General features: G+C 36.3%; 1 protein-coding gene across 17 annotated transcripts in view; it reads left to right on the top strand.

The window, feature by feature from the left end:
* Positions 1–24,111, top strand: part of RGS22 (regulator of G protein signaling 22) — a 132,125-nt gene that overhangs the window by 41,875 nt on the left and 66,139 nt on the right. For 15 of the 17 annotated variants that reach the window (XM_038555190.1, XM_038555192.1, XM_038555188.1 and 12 more), the window contains 8 exons: positions 834–963; positions 3,161–3,773; positions 5,539–5,700; positions 13,757–13,931; positions 16,521–16,654; positions 20,710–20,824; positions 22,263–22,385; positions 23,346–23,447. In XM_038555190.1, the coding sequence (XP_038411118.1) occupies positions 834–963; positions 3,161–3,773; positions 5,539–5,700; positions 13,757–13,931; positions 16,521–16,654; positions 20,710–20,824; positions 22,263–22,385; positions 23,346–23,447 (1,554 nt within the window). The remainder of the gene's footprint in view (positions 1–833; positions 964–3,160; positions 3,774–5,538; positions 5,701–13,756; positions 13,932–16,520; positions 16,655–20,709; positions 20,825–22,262; positions 22,386–23,345; positions 23,448–24,111) is intronic. The other 2 variants (XM_038555181.1, XM_038555191.1) reach the window with 2 other exon arrangements.

The following is a 24,111-nucleotide window of genomic DNA, read 5'->3' as shown; positions in this document are numbered from 1 at the left end:
TCTGAGGCTAAGGGTCACCCAGCTGACTCAGTTGGAGAAAGGAGAAACGAGACACTCCTTTCTCTGCTTTTGTTGAACAGTTTGGATTATCTTAGAAAGATCATGAGGATGTTACTGAGAGAGGCAGGCAGAGCAATTTTCTCAGGAAAGCTGAGAAGAGGGCTTCTCAGGACTGGGGTTCTGAAAGCTGAGGGTCAGCTTGGGAATTGGGTCAGCTGGCTCAGAGGTACAGGAAAAATTGAAGGCTACATGCAGGGGCAGATGGAGTCAGGAATCAGTCTTCAGGAAGCATAGAATCCAAGCAAAGCTGTGAAAACTGAAATCTAAGGCAAAGGGGCAGTTGAGCGTGGGGAGGTCTTTAGTGCCCCTGAGAGTAAGTCTGTCATGTTAGGGAGGTGTTGTAAAAAACACAGAGTCAGATTGGACAGAATTAGGGGGAGGAAATAATTTGGAAGTTGTAAATGGGAATAGTTTGCAGAAGAGGCAGCCAATGACGGATGAGCTATGGGACTGCCAAGATACAGTTAGATGTCTTGAACCTGTAACGGAATCATGAGGTAGGTGCATGCTTCTGGTGGAAGAGTGAAGGATTTGATGTGTATGGGCTCATTTTTACCTTCGTCATTTTATATCCAAATAATCTGAGTTGAAATTTCCTTCCCATTATTCTCAGTTAATGAATTTTTCTGTGTACAACATTCTTTTCTTTCATGGCATGATTTTCCCTTTCATAGTGTACTATGCAAATGTAATGTTATAATGATGTGTTGAGATTCCTGATTGGGAGAACACTGCTAATCTTACATTAAACAAAGGTGCTCCTTTCTTCCTAGGGCTCCTATACTCAAACAAAAGATTGGTTTGCATTAGCAAAACAGAGTTTGCAAACAGTACCAACATTTTCATTACCATCTTGTGTACTCCACAGCAAACCTGAACCACCGGTTGTTTCATCCATTTCTGGTAAGCAGAAAGGACAAGAATGATTTTAGAACTCCTCTTTAAATCTTTTGTAACTGGTGTTCTAATCTTACAGTACAATACGTTGTGGTTGGGGGGAAAAAATAATCTGCATCCCTACCCCACCCCCACTTCACTTTCTACTGTTTTTATTTTTAAAGATTTATTTATTTATTTGAGAGAGAGAGGGAGAGAGAAAGAGAAAGCAGAGGGAGGGGAGAGGGAGAGAGAGAATCTCAAGCAGACTCCCTGCTGAGTGTAGAGTGCAATATGGGGCTCCATCTCACAATCCTCACGTCATGACTTGAGCCAAAATCAAGAATCAGATGCTTAACTGACTGAGCCACTAAGGTGCCCCTCTACTGTTTTTTGAGAGGCAACTTGACATAGGAAAAAGAGTGTGGGTTTAGATGGGTTAATACTTGTTAGCTAGCTGTGTGACTTTTTAAAGTTATTTCACTTGATAGCCTTGCTTTTTTCATCTGTAAGATTAGAATAACGATACATACTAAATATACAGTAAAGGCCTGGCCCAGCACCTGGAGCCTCATGGGCAGTCAGTAAATGTTTGTCTTGTCTCTACTTCCTATGACAGTTTACAAATTATTATTCAGTATTTGAATTTAAGTGGGTGCAACTGTCCTCTCCTCTTAAAAGCATATTCATACAACTTGAGTTTTTCTTCTAAGTTAGACTGTTTTTCTCCTTAGAAAGCAGATATATTTCTACCATGGGGAACTTTTGTGGATGATATCAACTTTTCATAGATATATATAGAAGAAAACTTCCAGAAATGGGTGTCATTAACTTAGCAATGCACTACGTTCTTACCTAATTCTTTTGAAAAGTGTAAGCAACCTCTGAGGACAATAAATCTGGATTCTCTAGAATCTAAATCTAGGAATAGAGAATAACAGTCTCCTTAATTGAAAATAGGTGAATTTATAGGTTTCTCGCTGTTTCCCCCAAATAGTAAAGTAGAAAATCAGAGAGCCAAGATAGTGAAGATTGTAAACAGGAAAAGAACGGGTAGCAGGAAGGTGGTGAACAGAAATGTTAGCTTTTCTCTCTCCCTCCACTTCTGTGGGGTTGGGTGTATACCCAGTATCTTTTCGTAGGTTTACAGAAGTCTAGCCTTTTAATATAGGGGGAACTCCTTATCTTCATTTTCAATAAAAATTATAATAAAATATTTCCAGCTCATTGGGATTTGAAATCTATTACTGAGAAAATGGCTATTGAAGAGGGATACAGATAACAACTGTTTTCCTGCCCTATGGCATTTCAAGGGTTAGATTTGCCATGTGAGATAAAGCACATCAGATATTTTACTGATTTCTAAAGGAGAAAACAGGAGCTAAAGACTATGTCTTTAGAAAAAGTAGAAAACAATCTGTTTGTATTTGTGAGCCTTCATGAGTACCTTATGCCATTTTGATGGTAGATTGTAAGTATGATAGTAATTGAATCTTTCTTATAAAGTAGTGAATTTTTTTAAATTACTGATATGACTCCAGTTCTGATCTGTTTACTGATTGTCTAACTTTACTTATTTATTTTTAAGATTTTTAAACGTTTATTTGAGAGAGAGAAAGCAAGTGTGAGAGGGAGCGTGAGAGAGAGCTCTCATGAGCACGGGGCAGCGTGAGAGAGACCACTCATGAGCACGGGGCAGGGGTAGAGGGAGCAGCAGACTCCCTGCTGAGCAGGGCACCCCCACATGGGACTCAGTCTCAGGATCGGATCAGGACCTGAGTGAAAGGCAGACACTTAGCTGACTGATCCGCCCAGGTGCCCTGTCTAATTTTATTTTATCTTACAGGTTGAAATATTAGAATACATACAATTGTTTAATGTGTATATTCTAATTATTTAATAGATTTGGCCTTTACATATTGACATTCTATGTCAGCCTAAATCATTACATTTTAGAAGTGTATGATGCCTTTTTGAAGATCCTCTGTATTAAGGATGTCAAATATTTAGTTTATCTGCCACTATTACCACCTTATCTGGCCAATCCTGCTGGCAGTTTTTTCTCTACTGGTACCACCTGTAGCTTCAGAACTCCTCCTTAAGCTACCTGAAGTCACTACCTGTGACAAATCCACTTACCATGCTGGCTCTGCAACATCTGGTTAATACTAAAAATAACTTTGTATTCATATCTGATCTAATAGCCTTTTATGATTTATTACAGAAAGCTTTATCTTTGATGATAGAATTCACCCAAGGACAAAAAGGGACTCATCTGAAACCATTAGATTAACTTCTCATTTTGAAGAAGAAGAAGATGGGTCTGTATCTGTACAAGACACTCCTTCTCAAGCCCTTCTAAGAATATACCTTGAGAGGCAACAGGATGCTGATGAAAGCCTTCCATTGCATTTCACAACATGTGAAGAATTTTTAAGATCTTATATAGATTTTATTTTGAGAGTAGCAATTCATCAAATTTTTGAAGAGCCACTTACAGAAAGTCCAGATTATATAAATTTCAACAAAGTAGCAGAAGTGGTGCTCGAGGAGGGTTTTGAGCCTCTCCATGGCAGGAATGTTTTAAGTGAAACATTTCAAACCACAAATGAAAAGTCAAAAGAGATGTTAGAACGAGCAAATTCAAAGAGTGAGAGCATTGGACCAGAAAGCAGGGCTTATTGGTGTATGTCTCACAAAGCTTATGATATTGGCAATAGAAAGGAGTTTGAAAGATTTAAGAAATTTATAAAAGGTACTTTAGGAGAGAGATATTGGTCATTATGGATGGATATTGAGAGGTTAAAAGTTCTTAAGGACCGCGGAAGACATCAAAGGTATGCCTAGTTTTTACTTTCAATAGTTTTTTTTTTTTTTTTAATTACGGAATATTAGTTTGGGTCATTTAAGCACAGGCAGAAAGCCTGAAATAAAAATGAAAATGTAACTTCTACTTTTAGAGGAATGAATAATAACATTTATTTTATTATAGTAATAGTGATTTCACTAGTTCTTTGATTTTATAATTTTCAGATACAAATAGTGGCAATTGTTTGGGTTCATAAAATGTTTCTTCCCATAGATTCTAAACCTGCTTTCAAATCAATCATTCTATTTTATTTTTATAACATTGTAGTGTTATATTTTTTTATAGTGTTATATTTTTATATAATTTTTTTTTCAGTTATATAACCACACTGAATTCAGATATCTTATATAAAAGGTCTTATGCCATGGTAAGAGATCACTGTTCCTAGCAGCCTGCTCAGTTAACAAATCCCATGATCTTTGTTTGGATGCCACTTAGATATTCATATCTGAATAACATATCTCCTAGATATCTTATATCCTCTAGAGAGCCTCCTGGATGTCTCATGGGTCCAGGTCCTTGTTTGGCTACCCTATATTTTTCAGATTACTGTGTAAGTCTTAAGAACCTTAAGAGGGAGGATCCATGGATGGCTCAGTGGTTTAGTGCCTGCCTTCGGCCCAGGGTGTGGTCCTGGAGTCCCGGGATCGAATCCCAGGATCGAGTCCCACATTAGGCTCCCTACATGGAGCCTGCTTCTCCCTCTGCCTGTGTCTCTGCCTCTCTCTCTCTCTGTATGTCTCTCATGAATGAATAAATAAAATCTTAGAAAAAAAGAACCTTAAGAGGACCCTGCTTTAGGAAAGTTTTTATCCTATGTTCTCCTTTCTGCTCTGAAGCAGACCAACTACAGTAGAATGCAATTCCCAGTAAGGGTTTGACTGAGTATAGACTAGTAACTGGGTTATTCCAATTATTTCCATGGCATTCAGATCATAGACCTCATTGTTGTACGTACTTATAGGATCAGGAGTTACCAGATGGCTGATTGTGAAGCTATGGCTTGATTGATCATGAAGTTGAAAGCCACTACCACTTTTCAAGATATATATAAGCAACCTATATAAGTTCTTCAGGATCAATACTGTATTAGTTTGTATTATTGCTGTAGTAGATTGCTACAAATGTAATGGTTTTTAAAGCAACACAAATTTATTCTGTTACATTTTGGAGATAGGAAGTCTAAAACAGGTGGGCAGGGCTACATTTTCTCTGGAGGCTCTAGGGGAGAATCCATTTCCTTGCTTTTTTCAGCTTCCAGAGGTCATCCATCTGCTTTCTTTGGTTTATGGCCTTTCCTCCATCTTCAAGCCAGCAATATAGCATCTTCTCTTTGACCTCTGCTTCTATCCTCACATCTTTTCTCAATGACTGACTCTCCTGACTCCCTCTTAGAAGGACTCTTGTAATTACAGTAGGGTCATCTAGATAATCTAGGATAATCTTCTTAAAATCATAATCACATCTCCAGAATGCCTTCGATCATGTAAGGTAACAAACATTCAGAGGTTCTGAGGATTAGGACATGGACATCTTTGGAAAGCCATTGTTCAACCTACCAAAAACACTTTTCCTGTTCCCATAATTGTAAGAAATATTTTTATCTCCACATTGGTACTTCTGTAACTCATTGTTGGTTTGAGATAGTCATTGCTTGTCTGAAACATTTTAGAAGTGAAAACATTTGACATGTTGAATGTTGTAGCAATGTGTGTGGATGTGTTTTGTTTTAGACATCTTGAGAAGATGAAAAAATTCTATCTAGTGAGCAATGGAGATTGCTATCTTTCTACAGAAATATTATCAAAATTTAAACTGCTAGATGCATCTCAGTGGAATGAAGAACACTTAAGAAATATTCAGACAGAGGTTGTAAAACCATTACTTCTATATTGGTAAGATAAACAATGTAGATCAAATATATTTGCTTTTACTTTTCCTAGATGAGTTACAAGTTATACTTTTTTGTCTTACTGATTTATAATTTGTGGAAATTTAAAATCACAAGATAGCTATATCTTTCACCTTCCTTAAAGGATTTACCCTTTAGATAATTTGGAGATTTGGGGGACTTTAAATCTGTAATAAGGCTGGACAGTATATAAGTTCCATTTTAACTTATGAGCACATCCTTCTCCACCTGACCTTTTTACAGTCAGTATCTCAGTTGGTGTGTTTGTGTGTGTGTGTGTGTGTATGTGTGTGTTTACATCTTGATACAGTTATGGATTTTTCATCTCAATAAATATATTTTAAGTACTTATGATAGGCCACGTGCTTGTACTAAGGATAAATGGTAAACTATAGCTAATTCTAGTGTTTACAGTCTATAAGAGGAACACACTTGGGAAATGAATATAATAAAAGAAAGTGTGGTGAACACATACAATACAGAGGAGAGGCAATTTTTTACTTGGGACTTGAAGGACTCTAAGGAAAAGAGAGGGGACATAGTGGAGAAAATCTATGCCATTTGAGGATAATTGAGCTGCTTTGAGGCTGTGATGGAAGTGATTATGTCACTTTTCTGCTTGAAATCTTTTCCACAGCTTTCAGTGTAGCATTCAAATGCCTTAAGTTAGCAAGTAAGGTCATCATAATTTGCCCCTCACCCACTTCTTCGGCATCATCTCCCATCTGGGTATTCCAGATTACTTAGATGCTTTGCACTTTTCTATAGATAGATAGATAGATAGATAGATAGATAGATAGATAGATAGATAGAATGTTGTTTTTCTCTTTCTTTCTTTAAAAACTTAAATATGTCCACTTTCACCACTGATATTTAACCTAGCCTCAACTGGAAGGCCTGGCCTCAGTGATCAGACAACAAAAAGAAATGAAAGGCATCTAAATCAACAAAGAAGTAGTAAAACTTTCACTGTTGGCAGATTACATGATACTCTATATAGAAAACCTGAAAGACTCCACTAAAAATTTGCTAGAACTGATACACAAATTTGATAAAGTTACAGGATATAAGATCAATGTCCAGAAATCTGTTGCATTTCTATACACCAATAATGAAACAGCAGAAAGATAAATTAAAGAATCAGTCCCATTTACAATTGCACCCAAAACCATTAAATACCTAATCATTAAATACCTAAACCTAATCAAAGAGGAGAAAGACTTATACTCTGAGAACTATAAAATACTAATGAAAGAAATTGAAGAGGACATAAAGAAATGGAATAACATTCTATGCCCATGGATTGGAAGAAGAAATATTGTTAAAATGTCTATACTAGGGGCACCTGGATGGCGCAGTGGTTGAGCGTCTGCCTTCAGCCCAGGGCGTGATCCTGGAGTCCTGGGATTAAGTCCCACATCAGGCTCCCTGCATGGAGCCTGCTTCTCCCTCTGCCTGTGTCTCTGCCTCTCTCTCTCTCTCTCTCTGTGTGTGTGTCTCTCATGAATAAATAAATAAAATCTTTAAAAAAAATGTCTATACTACCCAAAGCACTCTACACATTTAATGCAATCCCTATCAAAATACCATGAGCACTTTTTGCAAAGCTAGAACAAACAATCCTAAAATGTGTATGGAACCATGAAAGACCCCAAATAGCCAAAGCAAACTTGAAAAAGAAAAACAAAGGTGGAGGCATCACAATTCCAGACTTCAGGTTATATTATCTGTAGTGATCAAGACAGCATGATACTGGCATGAAAATAGACACATAGAATAGAAAATCCAGAAATGAACCCATAACTACATGGTCAATTCATCTTTGACAAATCAGGAAAGAATATCCAATGGAAAAAAGACAGTCTCTTCAACAAATGATGTTGGGAAAACTGGGCAGTAACATGCAGAAGAGTGAAACTGGACCACTTTCTTACACCAGACACGAAGATAAACTCAAAATGGACAAAAGATCTAAATGTGAGGGGCACCTGAGGGGCTGTGTCATTTAAACATTTGCCTTCAACTCAGGTTGCTGGGATCAAGCCCCATGTCAGGTTGCTGGGATCAAGCTGCTTTTTCCTCTCCCTCTATCCCTCTCCCTGCACTCATGTTCTCTCTTTCTCAAATGAATAAATAAAATCTTTTTTTAAAATGTAAAAAAATCAAATAAATGTGAGACAAGAAACCATCAAAATCCTAGAGGAGAACACAGGCAGCAACCTTTTTGACATCAGCCATGGCAACTTCCTTCTAGAAATGTCTCATGAGGCTAGGGAAACAAGAGCAAAAATAAACTGTTGGGACTTCATCAAAATAAAAAGCTTCTGCACAGCAAAGGAAACAATAAAATTAAAAGGCCACCTATGGAATGGGAAAAGATATTTGCAAATGACATATCTTAAAAAGGGTTCATACCCAAAATATATATAAATAACTTAAAAAAAACCCAATACCCTCAAAATGAATAATCCAATAAAAAAAATGGGCAGAAGACATGAATAGACAGTTTTCCTAAGAAAACATCAGATGGCCAACAGATACATGATAAGATGCTCAACATCTCTCATCGTCAGGGAAATGCAAATCAAAAATACAATGAGATATTCACCTCACACCTGTCAGAACGTGAATCCCTTGAGAATCCATCCAAGTTGATGTGCATATCAATACTTTTTTTTTTTTTTGCATCGCTAAGTAGTACTCTGTTGTATGGATGTTACACATCCATTCACCCACTGAAGGACATTAGGGATGTTTCCACTCTTTCACTATTAGTAAGTAGCTATGAGCACTCACGGACAGGTTTCTGAATGAACATAAGTTTTCATTTCGCTGGGGTAAATGTCTAAGAGTGAGGTTAGTGGGTCACATAGTCCATTTTTAGTTTTAAAAGAAACTGCCAAACTATTTTCCAAAGTTGATGTACCATTTTACATTCCCACCAGCAATGCAAGAATGATCCAGTTTCTGTGCATCCTTGTCATTGTTTGGTGGTGTCACAATTTTCTATTTTTAGCCATTCTAATATGTGTGCAGTGATAGTCTTTTGCAGTTCTCCAGTGATTAATGATGCTGAACATCTTTTCAAGTGCTCATTTGCCATTTGTATATCCTCTTCGGTGAAATATCTGTTCAAGTCTTTTGTCTATTTTCTTTTTTTTTTTTTTTTTTTTTTTTATTTATGATAGTCACAGAGAGAGAGAGAGAGAGAGGCAGAGACACAGGCAGAGGGAGAAGCAGGCTCCATGCACCGGGAGCCCGATGTGGGATTCGATCCCGGGTCTCCAGGATCGCGCCCTGGGCCAAAGGCAGGCGCCAAACCGCTGCGCCACCCAGGGATCCCTTTTGTCTATTTTCTAATTGGATTGTTTTCTTTCTTATTACTGAGTTTTTTTTTTTTTTTTTTTTTTTTTTTTTTTTTTTTTTAATTTTTATTTATTTATGATAGTCACAGAGAGAGAGAGAGAGAGAGAGGCAGAGACACAGGCAGAGGGAGAAGCAGGCTCCATGCACCGGGAGCCCGACGTGGGATTCGATCCCGGGTCTCCAGGATCGCGCCCTGGGCCAAAGGCAGGCACTAAACCGCTGCGCCACCCAGGGATCCCTTATTACTGAGTTTTAAAGTTATTTTTGTGTTCTAGATACTAGTCATTAGCCAGACATGTAGTCTGCAAATATTTTCTCCCAGACTTTAGCTTGCCTTTTTAAAGACAAGCTTTCCAAACACTTCTTAAAAGGGTCTTTCAGAACTTCCTGTTTGGTGAACATGTGGAGATTTGGGAAGAGTAGTGTGCTTACAGAGCACAGAAGCTTTGTGCTCCTTCCCGCATACTATATTCTATGCATCTTTTCCATCTGGCTGTTCTTGAGTTCTATATTCCTATTTTAAAAATCTAGATTAAGCAAAACAGTAAAAATAATGTAGATAATGGGAACCAGAATTGTCATTGATTTGGAAAAGAGTTATAAATAGGAGAGAACAGAGTGAATCCTCTGGTGATGGCCTGGAATTGGAGATGCAAATGGAAAATGCAATTTTCACAAACCAAGTTACCATACTCAGTTATGAAGACCACAAATAACTGAAAAAACGGGACAAACCAAGGAGGACAAGCAACAGATGATCATGAAGACAAGAAAGGAAATAACTTGAAAGAGAAATTCATCATCTGTCAGATTTCCTCTGGGAGGGTGGTGTATTGGGGGACTGTTTCTAAATGAAGGGTTCCAGGTAAGTTTCACTCCAAACATTTCATCAGGGTAGAGGCAAAAAGGTCTTGAGGCAAGTTTATTCAACTAAAACGAATGTTCCTACAGAAAATGTTGCTGCCTGCGCTAACTATTAAGAACAAATATAACTATCCAGGGGTGCCTGGGTGGCTCAGTCAGTTAAGCATCTGACTCTTGATTTTGGCTTGAGTTAGGATCTTGGGGTCCTGGGCTCAAGCCCTCCCTACCATCGGGCTCCATGCTCAGCATGGAGTCTGCTTGAGATTCTCTCCCTCGCTCTCCTCCTTCTCCCCCTGCTTTCTCTCTCTCATATACATAAATAAATAAATATTTTTCCAAAAAGAATAGATATAACTATCTGAAAGAATAAAAAGGCAGGGAATTTTTCACAGAACAATTTTTTAAAAAAAGATTTTATTTATTTGAGGATGAGAGCAAGAGAGAGAGAGCACGAGCAGGGCAGAGAGAGAAACAGACTCCCCACTCAGCTGGGAGCCTGATGTGGGGTTTAATCCCAGAACCCTGGAATCATGACCTAAGCCAAAAGCAGACACTTAACTGACTGCCACTCAGGGGGCTCCCCCAGAGCAAAATTTTACAGTTTTGATGAGGTCCAATTTTTTAACTCATCCCTCTGTGGATTATGCCTTTGGTTTCAAACCAAAGAACTCTTTGCCTAGTTCTAGATCCTAAAGATTTTCTTTTATTTTTGTAAAACCTTTGTAACTTTATGTTTTTCGATTAAGTCTGTGGTCCATTTGGAGTTAATTTTTGTATAAGATTTTAGGTTTAGGACCAGGTTTAGTTGCTTTGTTTTCTTTTTTTGGGTTTTTTTTTTTTTTTCGGTTTTGCTATGGATATCCAATTGTTCGTCTTCACTTATTACAAAAGCTTTCCCTCCTATTTCCTTCTTTTCTATGTTTTACATTAACATCCAGGACATCAAATTGTAAAGATTCATATAACCACCATGACATTCAAGTCACAATCTGTCACCCCCAAAACTCTCACACCACCCTTTTGTTGTTACATTTTTTTCTCTACTCCTAACCCCTGGCAACCACTGATCTATTCCTTGTTACTAAACTTTTGTCTTTTTGAGAATGTCATGTAAATAAAGTCATACAGTATGTAACCTTTTGAGTCTGATCTCTGCTGGTCAGCGTAATGCCATCAAGACATAATGCATCCACGTTGTTGCATGCATCATAGTTCATATTTTTAAATGTAGTTTTCCAGTTAATTGTTGGTCCATAGAAATATGATTGAATTTTGTGTGTAGTCAACAGTCAGCTGTTGATCCCAAATGGACCTGCTCTGCTTTTCCTGCTGTTTTGGTGCTCTTCCCTTTTCAGGTCTGGCAGACACTTCCTTCCACCTACATATCAACACCATGCAGGTCTTGTGGCTGACAGTAGTCTGTCCCTGCTACTTGTATTTTGGTATTTGTGGGGATATCTTGTCTTATCAACAGTCTGTCCTAAATGTAATCCATGAGTTTTCAGTTTTGCTATCTAGTTATACTGTTTTTATGGAGGGATTCTGAGAGGTAGAAAAATCAATATTGGCCACATTGTCATTTTCCCAGAATCCTTGGATTTTTTTTTTAATCTAGCTAAAAATCCTGTGTATTCTTTAAATTTCAAACTAAAACAGTTTAATGAATATCGTGAAGCAAATACTTACATAACCACCACGTGGGCTGGGAAAGAAAACATTGCCAAGACCCCTAAAGGTGCCTTGTTGATCCAACATCCTCATTCCCCCTTGGAGGTAACCACTATCCTGACTTTTATGATTATAATCCTCTTTTCTTTATAGTTTTACCAACCATGTATGCAAATAAATCCCTAAACATATACTTTTGTCTGCCTGTTCTACAACTTTATATAAATGGTGTCATGTTGTATGCATTCTTTTGTATCTTCTATCAGCATTACCTATAAGAATGGTCTATAACTGTGTTTAATAGTTCTACTGATTTTCGTTGATGTATATTGGTATTTCACTGCATGATTACCATAATTACTATTTTTTTGACATTTGGCTTATTTCCTACCTTTTACAATTAAAGGCAGTGCTGTTGTGTATATTCTTGTACACACAGCCACTTTTCTACAGCAGGTGTACCCATTTATGCACTCTCAACAGAATATGAGAGTACCCATCGCTGTAAATCCATGGTAGCACTTAATATTGTCAGACTTCTAAATTTTTGCCCATGTATTTAGTGTGTCATTGGTGTCCTGTGATTATAATCAGCATTTCCATGAGTACTAGTGAGGCTGATAATCTTTTCAATGGTTGATTGATCATTTGGTCATTTGGATTTCAGTTTTCATGAATTGCTTATTTATCTCATTTGCCTATTTTTCTATTGGGGTCTATATACACATAAGTACATACAAACATATACATATACACACACATACACACATCATACTGACACAGTTCCTTTGATAGTATTATGTGGCAGGTATCTTCTCCCACTCTCTAGAGTTTGAGAATTAAGATATTTGCAGTGTACATAAGAACTTATATGATGGAAGCATGAAAAATAATACACCAGTTTAAGATTGTGAGATTTTTTCCACAATATTTGATGAATTTACATAGTGGCTAATGAAAAATTAATGCTATGAATGAAACTAATGTAAGTTTAAAATGGTAGGGACAGTAGAGACTTATGGGGTCCATATGAGTATAGTATAACGATGGAAATCAGAAAATTGAGACACCTAGATTTTCTGGTCAGCACATGTATGCTTTATTAGATAAGGATCTTATAGATTCCTACTTACTGGTTGCCATGAGAATAAGAGATCATTTTTGATATTTCCAAGTCTGCAAGTAAAGGTTCTGAAATATAGTTAGGATGACCACCCAGATCTCTATACAGTGTTCTTTCTGAATCTAAACTAATTATGAACTTTGGATTTTCTTTCACTCCCAACCTGTGTTCCCATTAGGGGAATATCTACTTTCTTCCTATTTTAAAGGGAGGTAATTTCTTTTACCAGGACCTGAAATATGGAGTGAGAATTTGTCTGTAGGCTGTGGCATTGGGTAGTGGTGGGGAGAAACCCGTCCAAGCAGCAATTAGCATCAGGCCTGACAGCTGGGGTTAACTCTGTAACCAATAGAGTTAGACCACAGACTAAACAAGGATATCCAGTCCAATTAAGCGTGGCCTTGACATTGTGCCAAACATTCTTTTTCCTGGGTTTCTGGACATAGTGTTGGTCTGTCATTTATATAAATTGTTGTAAAACTAATTCTTATCTTCAACAAATTTAAGGCTTGAAAATAAAGCATATGAATAATAACCTACTTTAGTAGTTAATTAAACATAATTAAAAATGTTTATACATTTTAAAATGTGAATTTCATCTACCACTTTTTATTTGGTATATTTTTTAGTATTTATTTAGATAAATACCAAACTGCTTTAAAATGAACACAGGTGCATTTTATGTTCTTATTATTAGAAACTGTAAGTTATTTTTTAAAATCCCTTCATCAACAGATATATAGATTTATTATCAAGCAGATCATAATTTGAATGTAAATTTATTATTTTTTTCCTAATGTATATTGCCTCTTATGTGAGTGAATGTAATTCCAGGTAGTTGATAAGTCATAGAAAAACTTTTTTTTTAAAAGGTTAGGCAGCAGAAAAAAGTGGGAATTTTTAGAAAAAATATTTGGTAAGACATAATGGTAAGCACTGGCATTCTAGATTTTGCAGGCTTTTGATTTTTGAGGCTTATTGTCCAGCCTAATATTGAATTTGTTTTTCCTTTGACTAGGGCACCAAGATTCTGTGTTACTCATTCATCCTCAGCTAAACATGCTAGCGCTGAACTGAAATTCTGGCATCTCCGTCAAGAGAAACCAAGGAAGGACGTTGACCCTTTTCCACAAATGGCAACCCTCTTGCCATTAAGACCTAAATCTTGCATTCCACAGATATCTGATATGCAGGTAGGGTAGACATTTATACTTTGATTTCTTTATGAAGTTTATGGTAAAATATCCATGCTTGGGTTTTGTGCACCAATACTTAAGTTTTATCATAAGCTTTTTTTTGGGGGGGGGGATTGTTGTTAATGTGCATGCTGCAACAATGGGAAATTAAGAAAACCTATGGTTTGCTCTCCACTAAGCAGCCAAAGTGAGCCTTTAAAAATATTTGATCGGGTCACTCTCCTGATCTTGTCACATTTTGGAACCTACATTTTAATAGGATTCCTTGGTGACTGGTATTCAAAGCACTGCCTGTTGGTTCTGAAACTTCAGCATACACACATAAGAGTCACCCAAAGAGCTTGTTAAAATAGATTCCTGGGCTTCACTTGGATATCTAAAGTCAGGAGATCTAGTGTGGGGCCCATGGGTTTACATTTCCAACAAGCTTCCTCCCAGGCGATGATGCTCTTGCTGCTGGTTTGAGGACCACACTTTGAATTAGTGTCACTTTTGTGCGCTAATGGTTTCTTATCCATTTTTTATCCTTTCCTGACCTCCTTTGCCTGCGTGGCTTTTTTTGTGTGTGACTTCACGGATAAATCTAATCTTCCACCATTCGCCCATGTGACTAGTTAATATGCATCTTACAGGTGTAGTGTAGAGAGCACGTATTCTGATAATATGTAAATATCTGTACAAATCACATTTGAGATGTACAACATTTGAGAGGTAAGTGGCAAGATAGAGTAAGTGGTGTGGTTCCTGAAAAGGAACTTGAAGGAGAGCAGTGCTGGACGAGTATGGAAAGATTGATCTCAGCTTAGGTCTTCATCCTAGGGTTGTGAGTCCAAGCACCAGGTTGGGCTCACATTGGTTGTGGAGCCTACTTAAAAAGTTAAGATGTGATTTGTATACAGTAAAGTTTACCTTTACTAGTGTACAGTCTTATGAATTTTGACAGACATGTTCATTGTGTAACTGCCATCACAGTCACAATATAGAACCTTTATCTACCTCCCTAACCCCCAATCTATAGGGTCCTTTTGTTAGTTTTTTTCTCCATTAGTGATTTTCTGGATACTCTTCTAGTTTTCATCCAAGCCAGAAAGGCCTAAAATTTTAACTTAGGCTTTTCTCTGTACAATACACTTAATTTTTTTTTAAGAATACTTGCTTCATTGTGGTAAAAAAAAAAAAAAAAAAAAAAAAAAAACATAAAATCTACCATCTTAACCATTTTCAATTGTACACTTCAGTAATAAGTATATTTGCATTATTGTGAAACATATCTCACGAAGTTTATCTTGGAGGTTTAAAACCATGTACCCATTAAACAGCTCCTCTCACTGGCCCTGGTGACCACTATTCTACATTCTGTTTTTATGAATTTGACTACTTTGTATGATACTTTTAATAAGCTCAGCCCCCCTGCGGTACCACTCATTTAACTGAGTATGGCTTAATGTGATGCTGTGTTCTGAATGAATAAAACAGATGTGAGCCCTGATACTTAGGAAGTTATGCATACACCATACTTAAGTAATTAATTTTGTTTATGGAATTCTTAAAAGAAATATTAGTAGTTGTTTGGCACCTAGAGTGTATGTAAGATTTTATTATTTATTCTGGATAATAAAACATCACAATTATATTCCTTGCTCTCTGGCAACATATATTACATTCCAGTAGAAGTTGACATATAAGAAAAATTGACATTTGCTTTCAAATTATGGAAATAACTAACCTGTAAATTTGGAAACAATACAAATCACTTCTGTTCTCGCCTACTTGTAGACAACTAGTATTATTTTCTCTTAGTCTTGTGAATTTTTCATTTTAATGCACTTATACTTTTGTATTCTATTATTTCTTTTAACATCGTCATCACATTTTCCCATGTATATCATAACTTCATAATCCTTACTTTTAAGTGTTATATAATGTTACATTTATGTACATACCATTCTCAGATCATTGTTTCTTTCTCCTATATTTGGACATTTAACTGTTTGTGTTTTTTTGATTTGTGCATGTAGCTTTTACCAAATAGTTAACTTTTACCATAAATAACATTTAATAATGGAAATAATAGCCACAAAAATAAAATGTCCAAAAATAGAAGAATATATATTTGTTAAGATACAGGTTTTTATTATGGCCCAGTGATATCCTTGCTTCTGTTCTCTGCCCTGCCACCCCAGTTCCCCATTGCCTATCCCCTAGTTCCATCCCCCAAATTTACTTAAACCTATCTGATTATAGAATAAAGAAAAGTTTTTGTGAAGTTCTCCCTCTAGGAAAGAGTCTTCTTACACAATGCTGTGAGTAAGGATATACAAGCCTTTGCCTTTCTTCTCTTACACTCTAAAGAGTTGTAGGGATATCAGCCATCTGGTTGTATAAGAGTGGGAGTTTGGGAAGCAGGACATTTTTATTCTACTGGGAAGCATTGGGAGGTGGTAGACTGAGAGAAGAAATCTTCTAGTGATCAAAACAAATTTAAGGTAGATGGGCAGAGCTTTCTATGCTTTATTCTCTGGCCTTTTGTTCCCCTTTAAATTGCTCATTTTTCACTTTTTAAAAATTATTTTACCACTTTTTTAGAAAGAAGAATCCAACTTATTACAATGTCCTAAATCTCCCAAGAAACCACCTAGAGTAAAAACAGCAGGTCAAAAACCTTGGAAGAGCAAGTCTTTGTATCTAATTTCTTCGAAGGATGATGCAATTGAGAAAGGGTAGGTGCACCTTTTATGTGCCAAGTGTTATTCTGCAGGGGTAAGGTTTTTGAAGAATTGAAAAATTAAATAGAAAATAGAAATTGAAAACTAAATATGCTGATTTTTTTGTATGAGTTTCTTATATTTCAGTGATAGGTATTAGAGTCATGCATACTCTGAATTAAGAGCAGAACTCCTGAGATTAGTAATCTGAAATAGATGATGCCTCTAACCTCCAGCCTCTGATGAGCTGTACAGTCAGAAGACTTCTGAGAAGACTGCACTCCAATTCTTACTAGGGCACTGATCAGTAGTTCAGTATTTCTCAAACTTGTGAATTTGTAAGACTCAAGAATTTTTTCGTTATTTAACATAGCATACATATTACCTTATTCATTTAGATTTGCCCACATATGTACTCTTCTCATTGTTCTTTATTTCAAATGGGATTATTTTCCTTCAACCTAAAAAAACCACACTTTGGTGTTAACTTTGGTGTAGGATTTGCTGGGGAATAATTTTTTTGTTTACTAGTTTATTACTTCACTTTAATTCTTTTTTTCCTTTGAGATAAAATTCACATAACATGAAATTCACCATTTTAAATTGATTTTTGATGTTTTTATTATTGTAGATTGTGCCAAGCATCAGCCTGAGGTCAAATTTAGAGTCTTCTCAGGTCTTCTCTAGTATGTGCCTTTTCCTGGACATACATAGTCACATTCTAACTTTTCTCTGCATATGTATTTTGCTTTTGAGTGTCTTAGTCTTTCATGTCTGGCTTCTCAAAGGAGGAAAAAAGAGAGAAATGAAAATTGGGGAAGAAAAGGGCAATGTCTCTTTAAATTTCCTGGAAGTCACTTCAGCTTGTATGATGTAAAAAAGTGGTCCAGTTTCATTCTTTTGCATGTAGCAGTCCAGTTTTCCCAACACCATTTATTGAAGAGAATGTCTTTTTCCTATTGCATATTCTTGCCTCTTTTGTCAAAGATAATTGACCATGTAATTGTGGGTTTATTTCTGTTGCCCCAAAATTCTTAACTACATTGTTAGCGCTCTGATTTCTTCTAGCAGACTAATTTTTGTATTTCTTTCAGTTTATCTAGTTTGTCTTCAAAGGGAGAGTTGGTCTAAATCACTCTGTCTGCCATTTCCAAAAATAGCAGTTAGTGAGCTTTGTTGTAGATACTTTGCTTGCATTATATCAGTTCTTACTGCCTCCCCATGAAGGAGGCATTATCTTGATTTTTCAAGTGATAAAACAAGTAAAAAGACATATAAGTATGAATTGAGAGAAAAGTTTAATTTTGAGAACTATGCATTGTTTTTATGTTTATGTTGTGGCTAGAGTATAGAGTATTACAGCAAAAGGCAAGATACAAGCTAATGCAATGAGGTTCAGATAGTGAAATTTTTTTATATCACATTAAGAAATCTGGAGATTGTTTTCTATTCAGTGGAAAACATCTAGAGAGTTCTTTTGTGTCATTTATTAAAATTACATTATTTATTTTCAATATTGGAAGTATATGCATAGTTCAAAAATGGCAGCATGCTATCCACTTATTCTATACCTTTGTTTTTACTGAATTTATTGGAGAAGGTATTTCTTTTTTTTTTTTTTTTTTGGAGAAGGTATTTCATAGCAGTAAATACTATCCATTACTACAGTAATAGACTATAATCTATCTTTTTTCCATTGTTTCTTGTTCTTGTAATCTTATCTCTCCTTATGTCTGATTATCTTTCATTTTATGTCAAATGTTGTATTTGTACTCTATTGAGGGACATGGACATTATTTCCAATATTTTTCATTACTAAAAACAATGTTACAATGGATGTTCTTGTACATTTGCTGTATTTCATGTATATACGTATCTGCAGGATAAATTTCTAAAAGTAGAGTTTCGAAATCAAAGTTAATGTGATTTAAAGGTTTTTTTTTTAGATATTACCAAATTGTATTTCTTTTTTTTTTTTTAATTTTTATTTATTTATGATAGTCACAGAGAGAGAGAGAGGCAGAGACATAGGCAGAGGGAGAAGCAGGCTCCATGCACCGAGAGCCCGACGTGGGATTCGATCCCGGGTCTCCAGGATCGCGCCCTGGGCCAAAGGCAGGCGCCAAACCACTGCGCCACCCAGGGATCCCCCAAATTGTATTTCATAAGAGTTGTAACAATATACTCCTTTTAGCATGTATGAGAGCATTCAAGCCACTCTGTGTCTTTTTTTAAGATTTTATTTATTCGTGAGAGAGAGAGAGAGAGAGAGAGAGAGGCAGAGACATAGGCAGAGGGAGAAGCAGGCTTCATGCAGGGAGCCTGACATGGGACCCTGGTCTCCAGGATTACGCCCCAGGCTGAAGGTGGCGCTAAACCGCTAAGCCACCGGGGCTGCCCAACTCTGTGTCTTAATTGGAGAGTTAAGTCCATTTACATTAAAAATAATTATTGATAGGTATGGACTTATTGTCATTTTATTAATTGTTTTCTGGCTATCTTGTAATCCCTTTGTTACTTTTTTTTCCCTCCTTTTGTGATTCGATGATTTTCTGTAGTAGGAAGCAATATTTTTAAGGCAGTGGAGATTTGAGCCTCTTTATATGCCTAGAGTAGTAAGTATCTAGTGGAAAGGGAGAAGTTAAAGATCCACGAGAAAGAAGAAGGTCTATGTTTTCAAAGGAGAACAGAAGGAAAGATTCAAGGACAAAGTCCATGAGATTAACCTTGGACAGAAGATAGGAAACTTTTTCCTGAAACAGGATGGAAGGAAATAAAGATAGGTATAGGTGAATATATTTGTAATTTAAGAGTTTTCAGTCGTGAATAACAGAAAAGTTGGCTAACAATGGCTTAGACAAATTTATTTTTTCTCACAGAACAAGGAATCTGAGGGTAGGCAACTGCCAGTATTGATTCCTTGGATTGGAAGTGTTAGGGCTTGAATTTTTGTAATGTTCTTGGCCATTCTTTAATAATCATTGGTGTTACAGCTCCTGACATCAGGCTTTCAAATCATAAAGAAGAAAGGGCAGTTTTCATGAATCCTTTCCTTTTGTCAGGAAAGCAAGCTTCTTAGAAGCTCCCCAGCAGTCTTTGTTTTGTATCTCAGTAGTCATAACTGTGTCACATGACTGTTTCTGGAACTTGGTCTTAGAAACTTAGTATTTAGCTTTTTCAGTATCTCAGCGGTGCTACTTATGGAGGCATGTCACTGGCAATAAGTGTTGAGTTAGCCAGTCAGTCTGCTACATCAAGGGAGAGGAAATGGAAGCATGTTGTACCTACCTTTTTGTCTGAGAAGAACATGCAAAGCAATCTGCTGGTGGATTGGAGTGCAGCTATCTTGGTGAAGTGGATGGGTATGTTTTATGGAGCTGGAAAATAAGGTTTAGAATAATTGCAGTGAGGGAGAGAGAGCTAGATAAGAAAATATAAAAAGATAATACCTACAGTCATTGGTCTAGCTCCACAGTCTTTCATGATCTCACCCCACACTGCCACATATAAATCCTTAAGAATCACACCTGTTGTGAGGGTTAAATATGATAATGTGAATTGTATTTAGCACAGTGTTTAGTATGTGTTATGTAGTGTTTACTTAAGTGGTAGTGTCCTCTTACCCTAAACAAATTAATTAACTTACTGCCTTTTAAACAAGGCTTTCCCTACTTACTTTCACATATTGCTCACTATTCTCCCCTCTAAAGAACCCCTCTAAACACACACACGTACACGCACACACACAATACATCTCCTACCCATTTTTCAGGGAAAATCTTATTTTATTCATGAGGGACACACAGAGAGAAGCAGAGATATAGGCAGAGGGAGAAGCAGGCTCCCTGATTCCGGGACCCCAGGATCACAACCTGAGTCGAAGGCAGACACTCAACCACTGAGCCACCCAGGTTCCCCTCTTAACCACTTCTTAATGGCTGGACCTGAGACTTGTACTTTTCCCCCCTTATTCTCTCATAGTGCTCAGATGCACACCTAAGATTTGGTGTCGCATGTACCAAAGGTGCTCAATATATGTTAATCAATGAGTTCTTATCCTTATAATTTAGGTTGAGGCACAGGTCAGAAAGCAACAAAGTTATTCGCTTAACATCTTTTACTGACATTTCTGAATGTCTGAAGCCCCAGCTGGATAGAAGATACACTTACACAGAAGAACCTTCGGTAAGTATTTTGAGAACTGATTTATCTGATTCTTCATTTGACTGATGTCCCCTGATTTTAGGGAATTTTTATTGATCTACCATAGTAATTTTTCTTTACTAAACAACACATTTTATTTTTTCCTTCCAAAAAGATTTTTATATAAAAATTTTCCTGTTTCTTTTTATAGGACCATGTTGCTATATACTCCATTGATTACTACTTTTAAAAACAGCTGTCTTCTGGTTTTGATGTGATAACACCTAAGATACAAAATAAGACTGTCTTTTAGTTTTATTAAATTGTTAACATTTGATAAAAAATAGTATTTGATGTTATGTTTTGGAAACTTAAGATTTTTATAAAGCAGAATATTTCCAGTGTATGGCTCCCTTAATCATGTGGATTTGCTACATCAGCTACATGACAATTTTATATTCCCTAGGGATTATACTTTAGGTAGAAACTTTTGTAGTTCCCATATTGTCTGAACAATTAGAATTTTGTATAACTTTTTATTTTATTCTAAGCAAACAATTCTCCTTTTCTTCCAACTAGGTTTTTTTTCTTGCCTACCAAAATAATGGTATTTTTGGTTTTTAGAAGGCCAACAGTTAAACATCATAACATTATATTCTCACTTGAGAATATGTTTAGTAGAGGGATAAAGAGAGAGGCAGAGAGATACTATAACAATGCCTTAAATTGTTCATGCCACAGTTATCTGAAGATTACAAAGAATTCTGAGTTCCATGCAGCAAATACCAGAGTTCCTATGAACAGTACATGCCTTTTCATATTCTAAAGTCACTCTTAAAAAAAATAAAAAATAAAAAAAATAGTCATTCTTAGGTTTGGGGACATAGCCAGCTCTCTGTGTTTCAAGAATGGTATTAGGGTTGCCAGCATTGTTGGCCTCCAAATAAGAGTGTTATATGTGAACTTACATTACCATTTACATTCTGAAGGCCATGACCTGTACAGGGTGAGACTGTCCAGGGAGGAATCCCCTGAGGACAGTTAATGAGCAGCACTGAGAGACCTTGAAGATGGTTCTTTTTATAACTTTCTTGTAGCCATTATAGCATCACCTCAAGGCTAAAATAACTGTAAATATGTAGGGATGAGGCCACCAATAGAGATTTGGAAGAATCCTAAAATGGTATTGCTGTGCCTGAAACATGAAAATAACAGAGGTTGAAAAGTCGCTCTAACATTAAGTTTGAAATCGGTTTGGTTTATAATAGAATAAAGTCTGCTGCTGTAGTTGGCTCCATAAATGACTCTTAAATGACAGTCAGATGCAAACATACTGCATTAATTACTTATATGGTACAAAAATTAAGTAAGTCCAGAGGGAAAATGACAGCCTGGCGGAATTTAGGAAACCCTGTTGTACAGTGTCATAAAAAATCACCATGTTTCTGGGTGGGTCATGGACTTCTGTTTTGTTATCTAGGTTAAAACCATGACAGATGGTGCCTTGGGAGGATTTGACATGGAAAATTTGTTGCAATCTTTGTATGTAGAAAATAGAGCTGGATTCTTCTTTACTAAATTCTGTGAGCATTCAGGAAACAAGGTAGACAATAATGATTTTAAATCTAATTTTATGCCTTTACCTCATTTTAAAGTAGGAGAAGTTGAAGTAATTCAGTGCTCAAATAATTACATTTGATGTTAAACTTCCCATTTTCTCTGGAAAGAAATATGCTAAATATTTAGTGAAAATGTAAACATCTTGATCATAATTCTCTTGGTTCACTATCCTACTAGAATTACAAAGAAAAGGAAAGGATTAACTTGCATTATTTTAAAAAAAGATTTACAGAGAGTGAGAGAAAGAGCACACAAGTGGGGGGAGGGGCAGAAGGAGAGGTGAAGCAGACTCCCTGCTGAGCATGGTGCCAGATACAGGGGTTGATCCCAGGACCCTGAGATCATGACCTGAGCTGCAATCTTAACTGATTGAACAGCCCAAGTGCCCCTTGACTTGGATTATTAACAATAATTTATTCTTCTGTAATTTTGTTTCAATATAATATAAAATTCAGAGTTGATTTCTATTCTCTAATTTTCATTTTTAATAACTCTAACAATTAGAAATTGCAATGGATAGTGGAAGATTCATTGCCAGTTTTGTTTTGTTTTATTTTGCTCAAATATAAAGTATTTTACTGGCTCAATTATTAAGGTAGTGTTTGGTTTTAGTATGATATACATTTGCCCATATTTATCAAAATACCTCAAGATTTTGATTTCATACCAAAATATGTGATTACTCTTTAATTGTTAACTAGCATGTGCCTTATTTTAATGGCCAATTATGTAAGAGGCATCCATGCAAAAATATAATATTTTAGTGACAATAGCAAATTAATATTTTTGTATGTTGCTAATTTGTAATCAAAAATAAGACATCTTAAATTAAACCTGATTTATGGTAACACCAAGGAGCTAAACAATTATTTATATTTGTAATTAGAGCTTTGTAAAGCTTTAATAACTGGGTGATAATGATTTGTATTTTTTCTATTTACAGTTGTGGAAGAACAGTGTGTACTTTTGGTTTGACCTACAGGCTTATCATCAGCTTTTCTACCAAGAAACACTTCACCCTTTTAAAGTATGCAAACAAGCCCAAGTAAGTAATAAATAATGGTTCAATGTGCAGGTCTAAGTACACAAAGAAATGAAAAAGTTGTGTTCTGCCCCAAACAAGAGAAATCTGGGAGTACAGGCAAAAAGGCAACAGTTAAATTGTTGCCATGAGATTACTTCATTTAAATGTCAGTAGAATATTGTTTTATAATCTGATTTGTGGGTTTCCAGTTTTATCTATTTTATTTGGTTTGCTTTACTTTCTCTTTGCTGGCAATTATTTGTTCTTCCAATAAAGGACATCCCATATTTTTTGTAATTTATGCCTTTTTGGTTTGGTTGTGAGTGATTTAAGAGAACCCTGAAGAAAGGACTTGTCATTAATCATTGAAGTGATGGGGAGCAGAGGCATTGGCCAGAGCTGTTCTCTGAGCTTTCTGCAGAAATCAGCTGTTGGACATACTCAGGCTGGTGACCTTCTAGAGGGCAGGAAAGGATGTTGACTATGTAGTATAGGATCCATGTCATCACCTGTGCTTCTGTACTACTCACCATGTAAGACAAAGACTGAGAGGTGAAGAAAAGAATATCTCAAGACCACCCTGAAGCAAAATAGAGGAGGAAGAACAGAGGATTCTCTGCAAAGGGAAACAGAGAGTGGCCTCTTTTGAGGAGGGAGAAGGAAAGAGAATAGAATTATGACTGTA

This window comes from Canis lupus, chromosome 13 (genome assembly GCF_011100685.1).
Source record: "Canis lupus familiaris isolate Mischka breed German Shepherd chromosome 13, alternate assembly UU_Cfam_GSD_1.0, whole genome shotgun sequence".
NCBI lineage: Eukaryota > Metazoa > Chordata > Mammalia > Carnivora > Canidae > Canis > Canis lupus.
The sequence above is the reverse complement of the archived record's forward strand: the minus strand, read 5'-3'. Positions and strand labels throughout refer to the sequence as shown.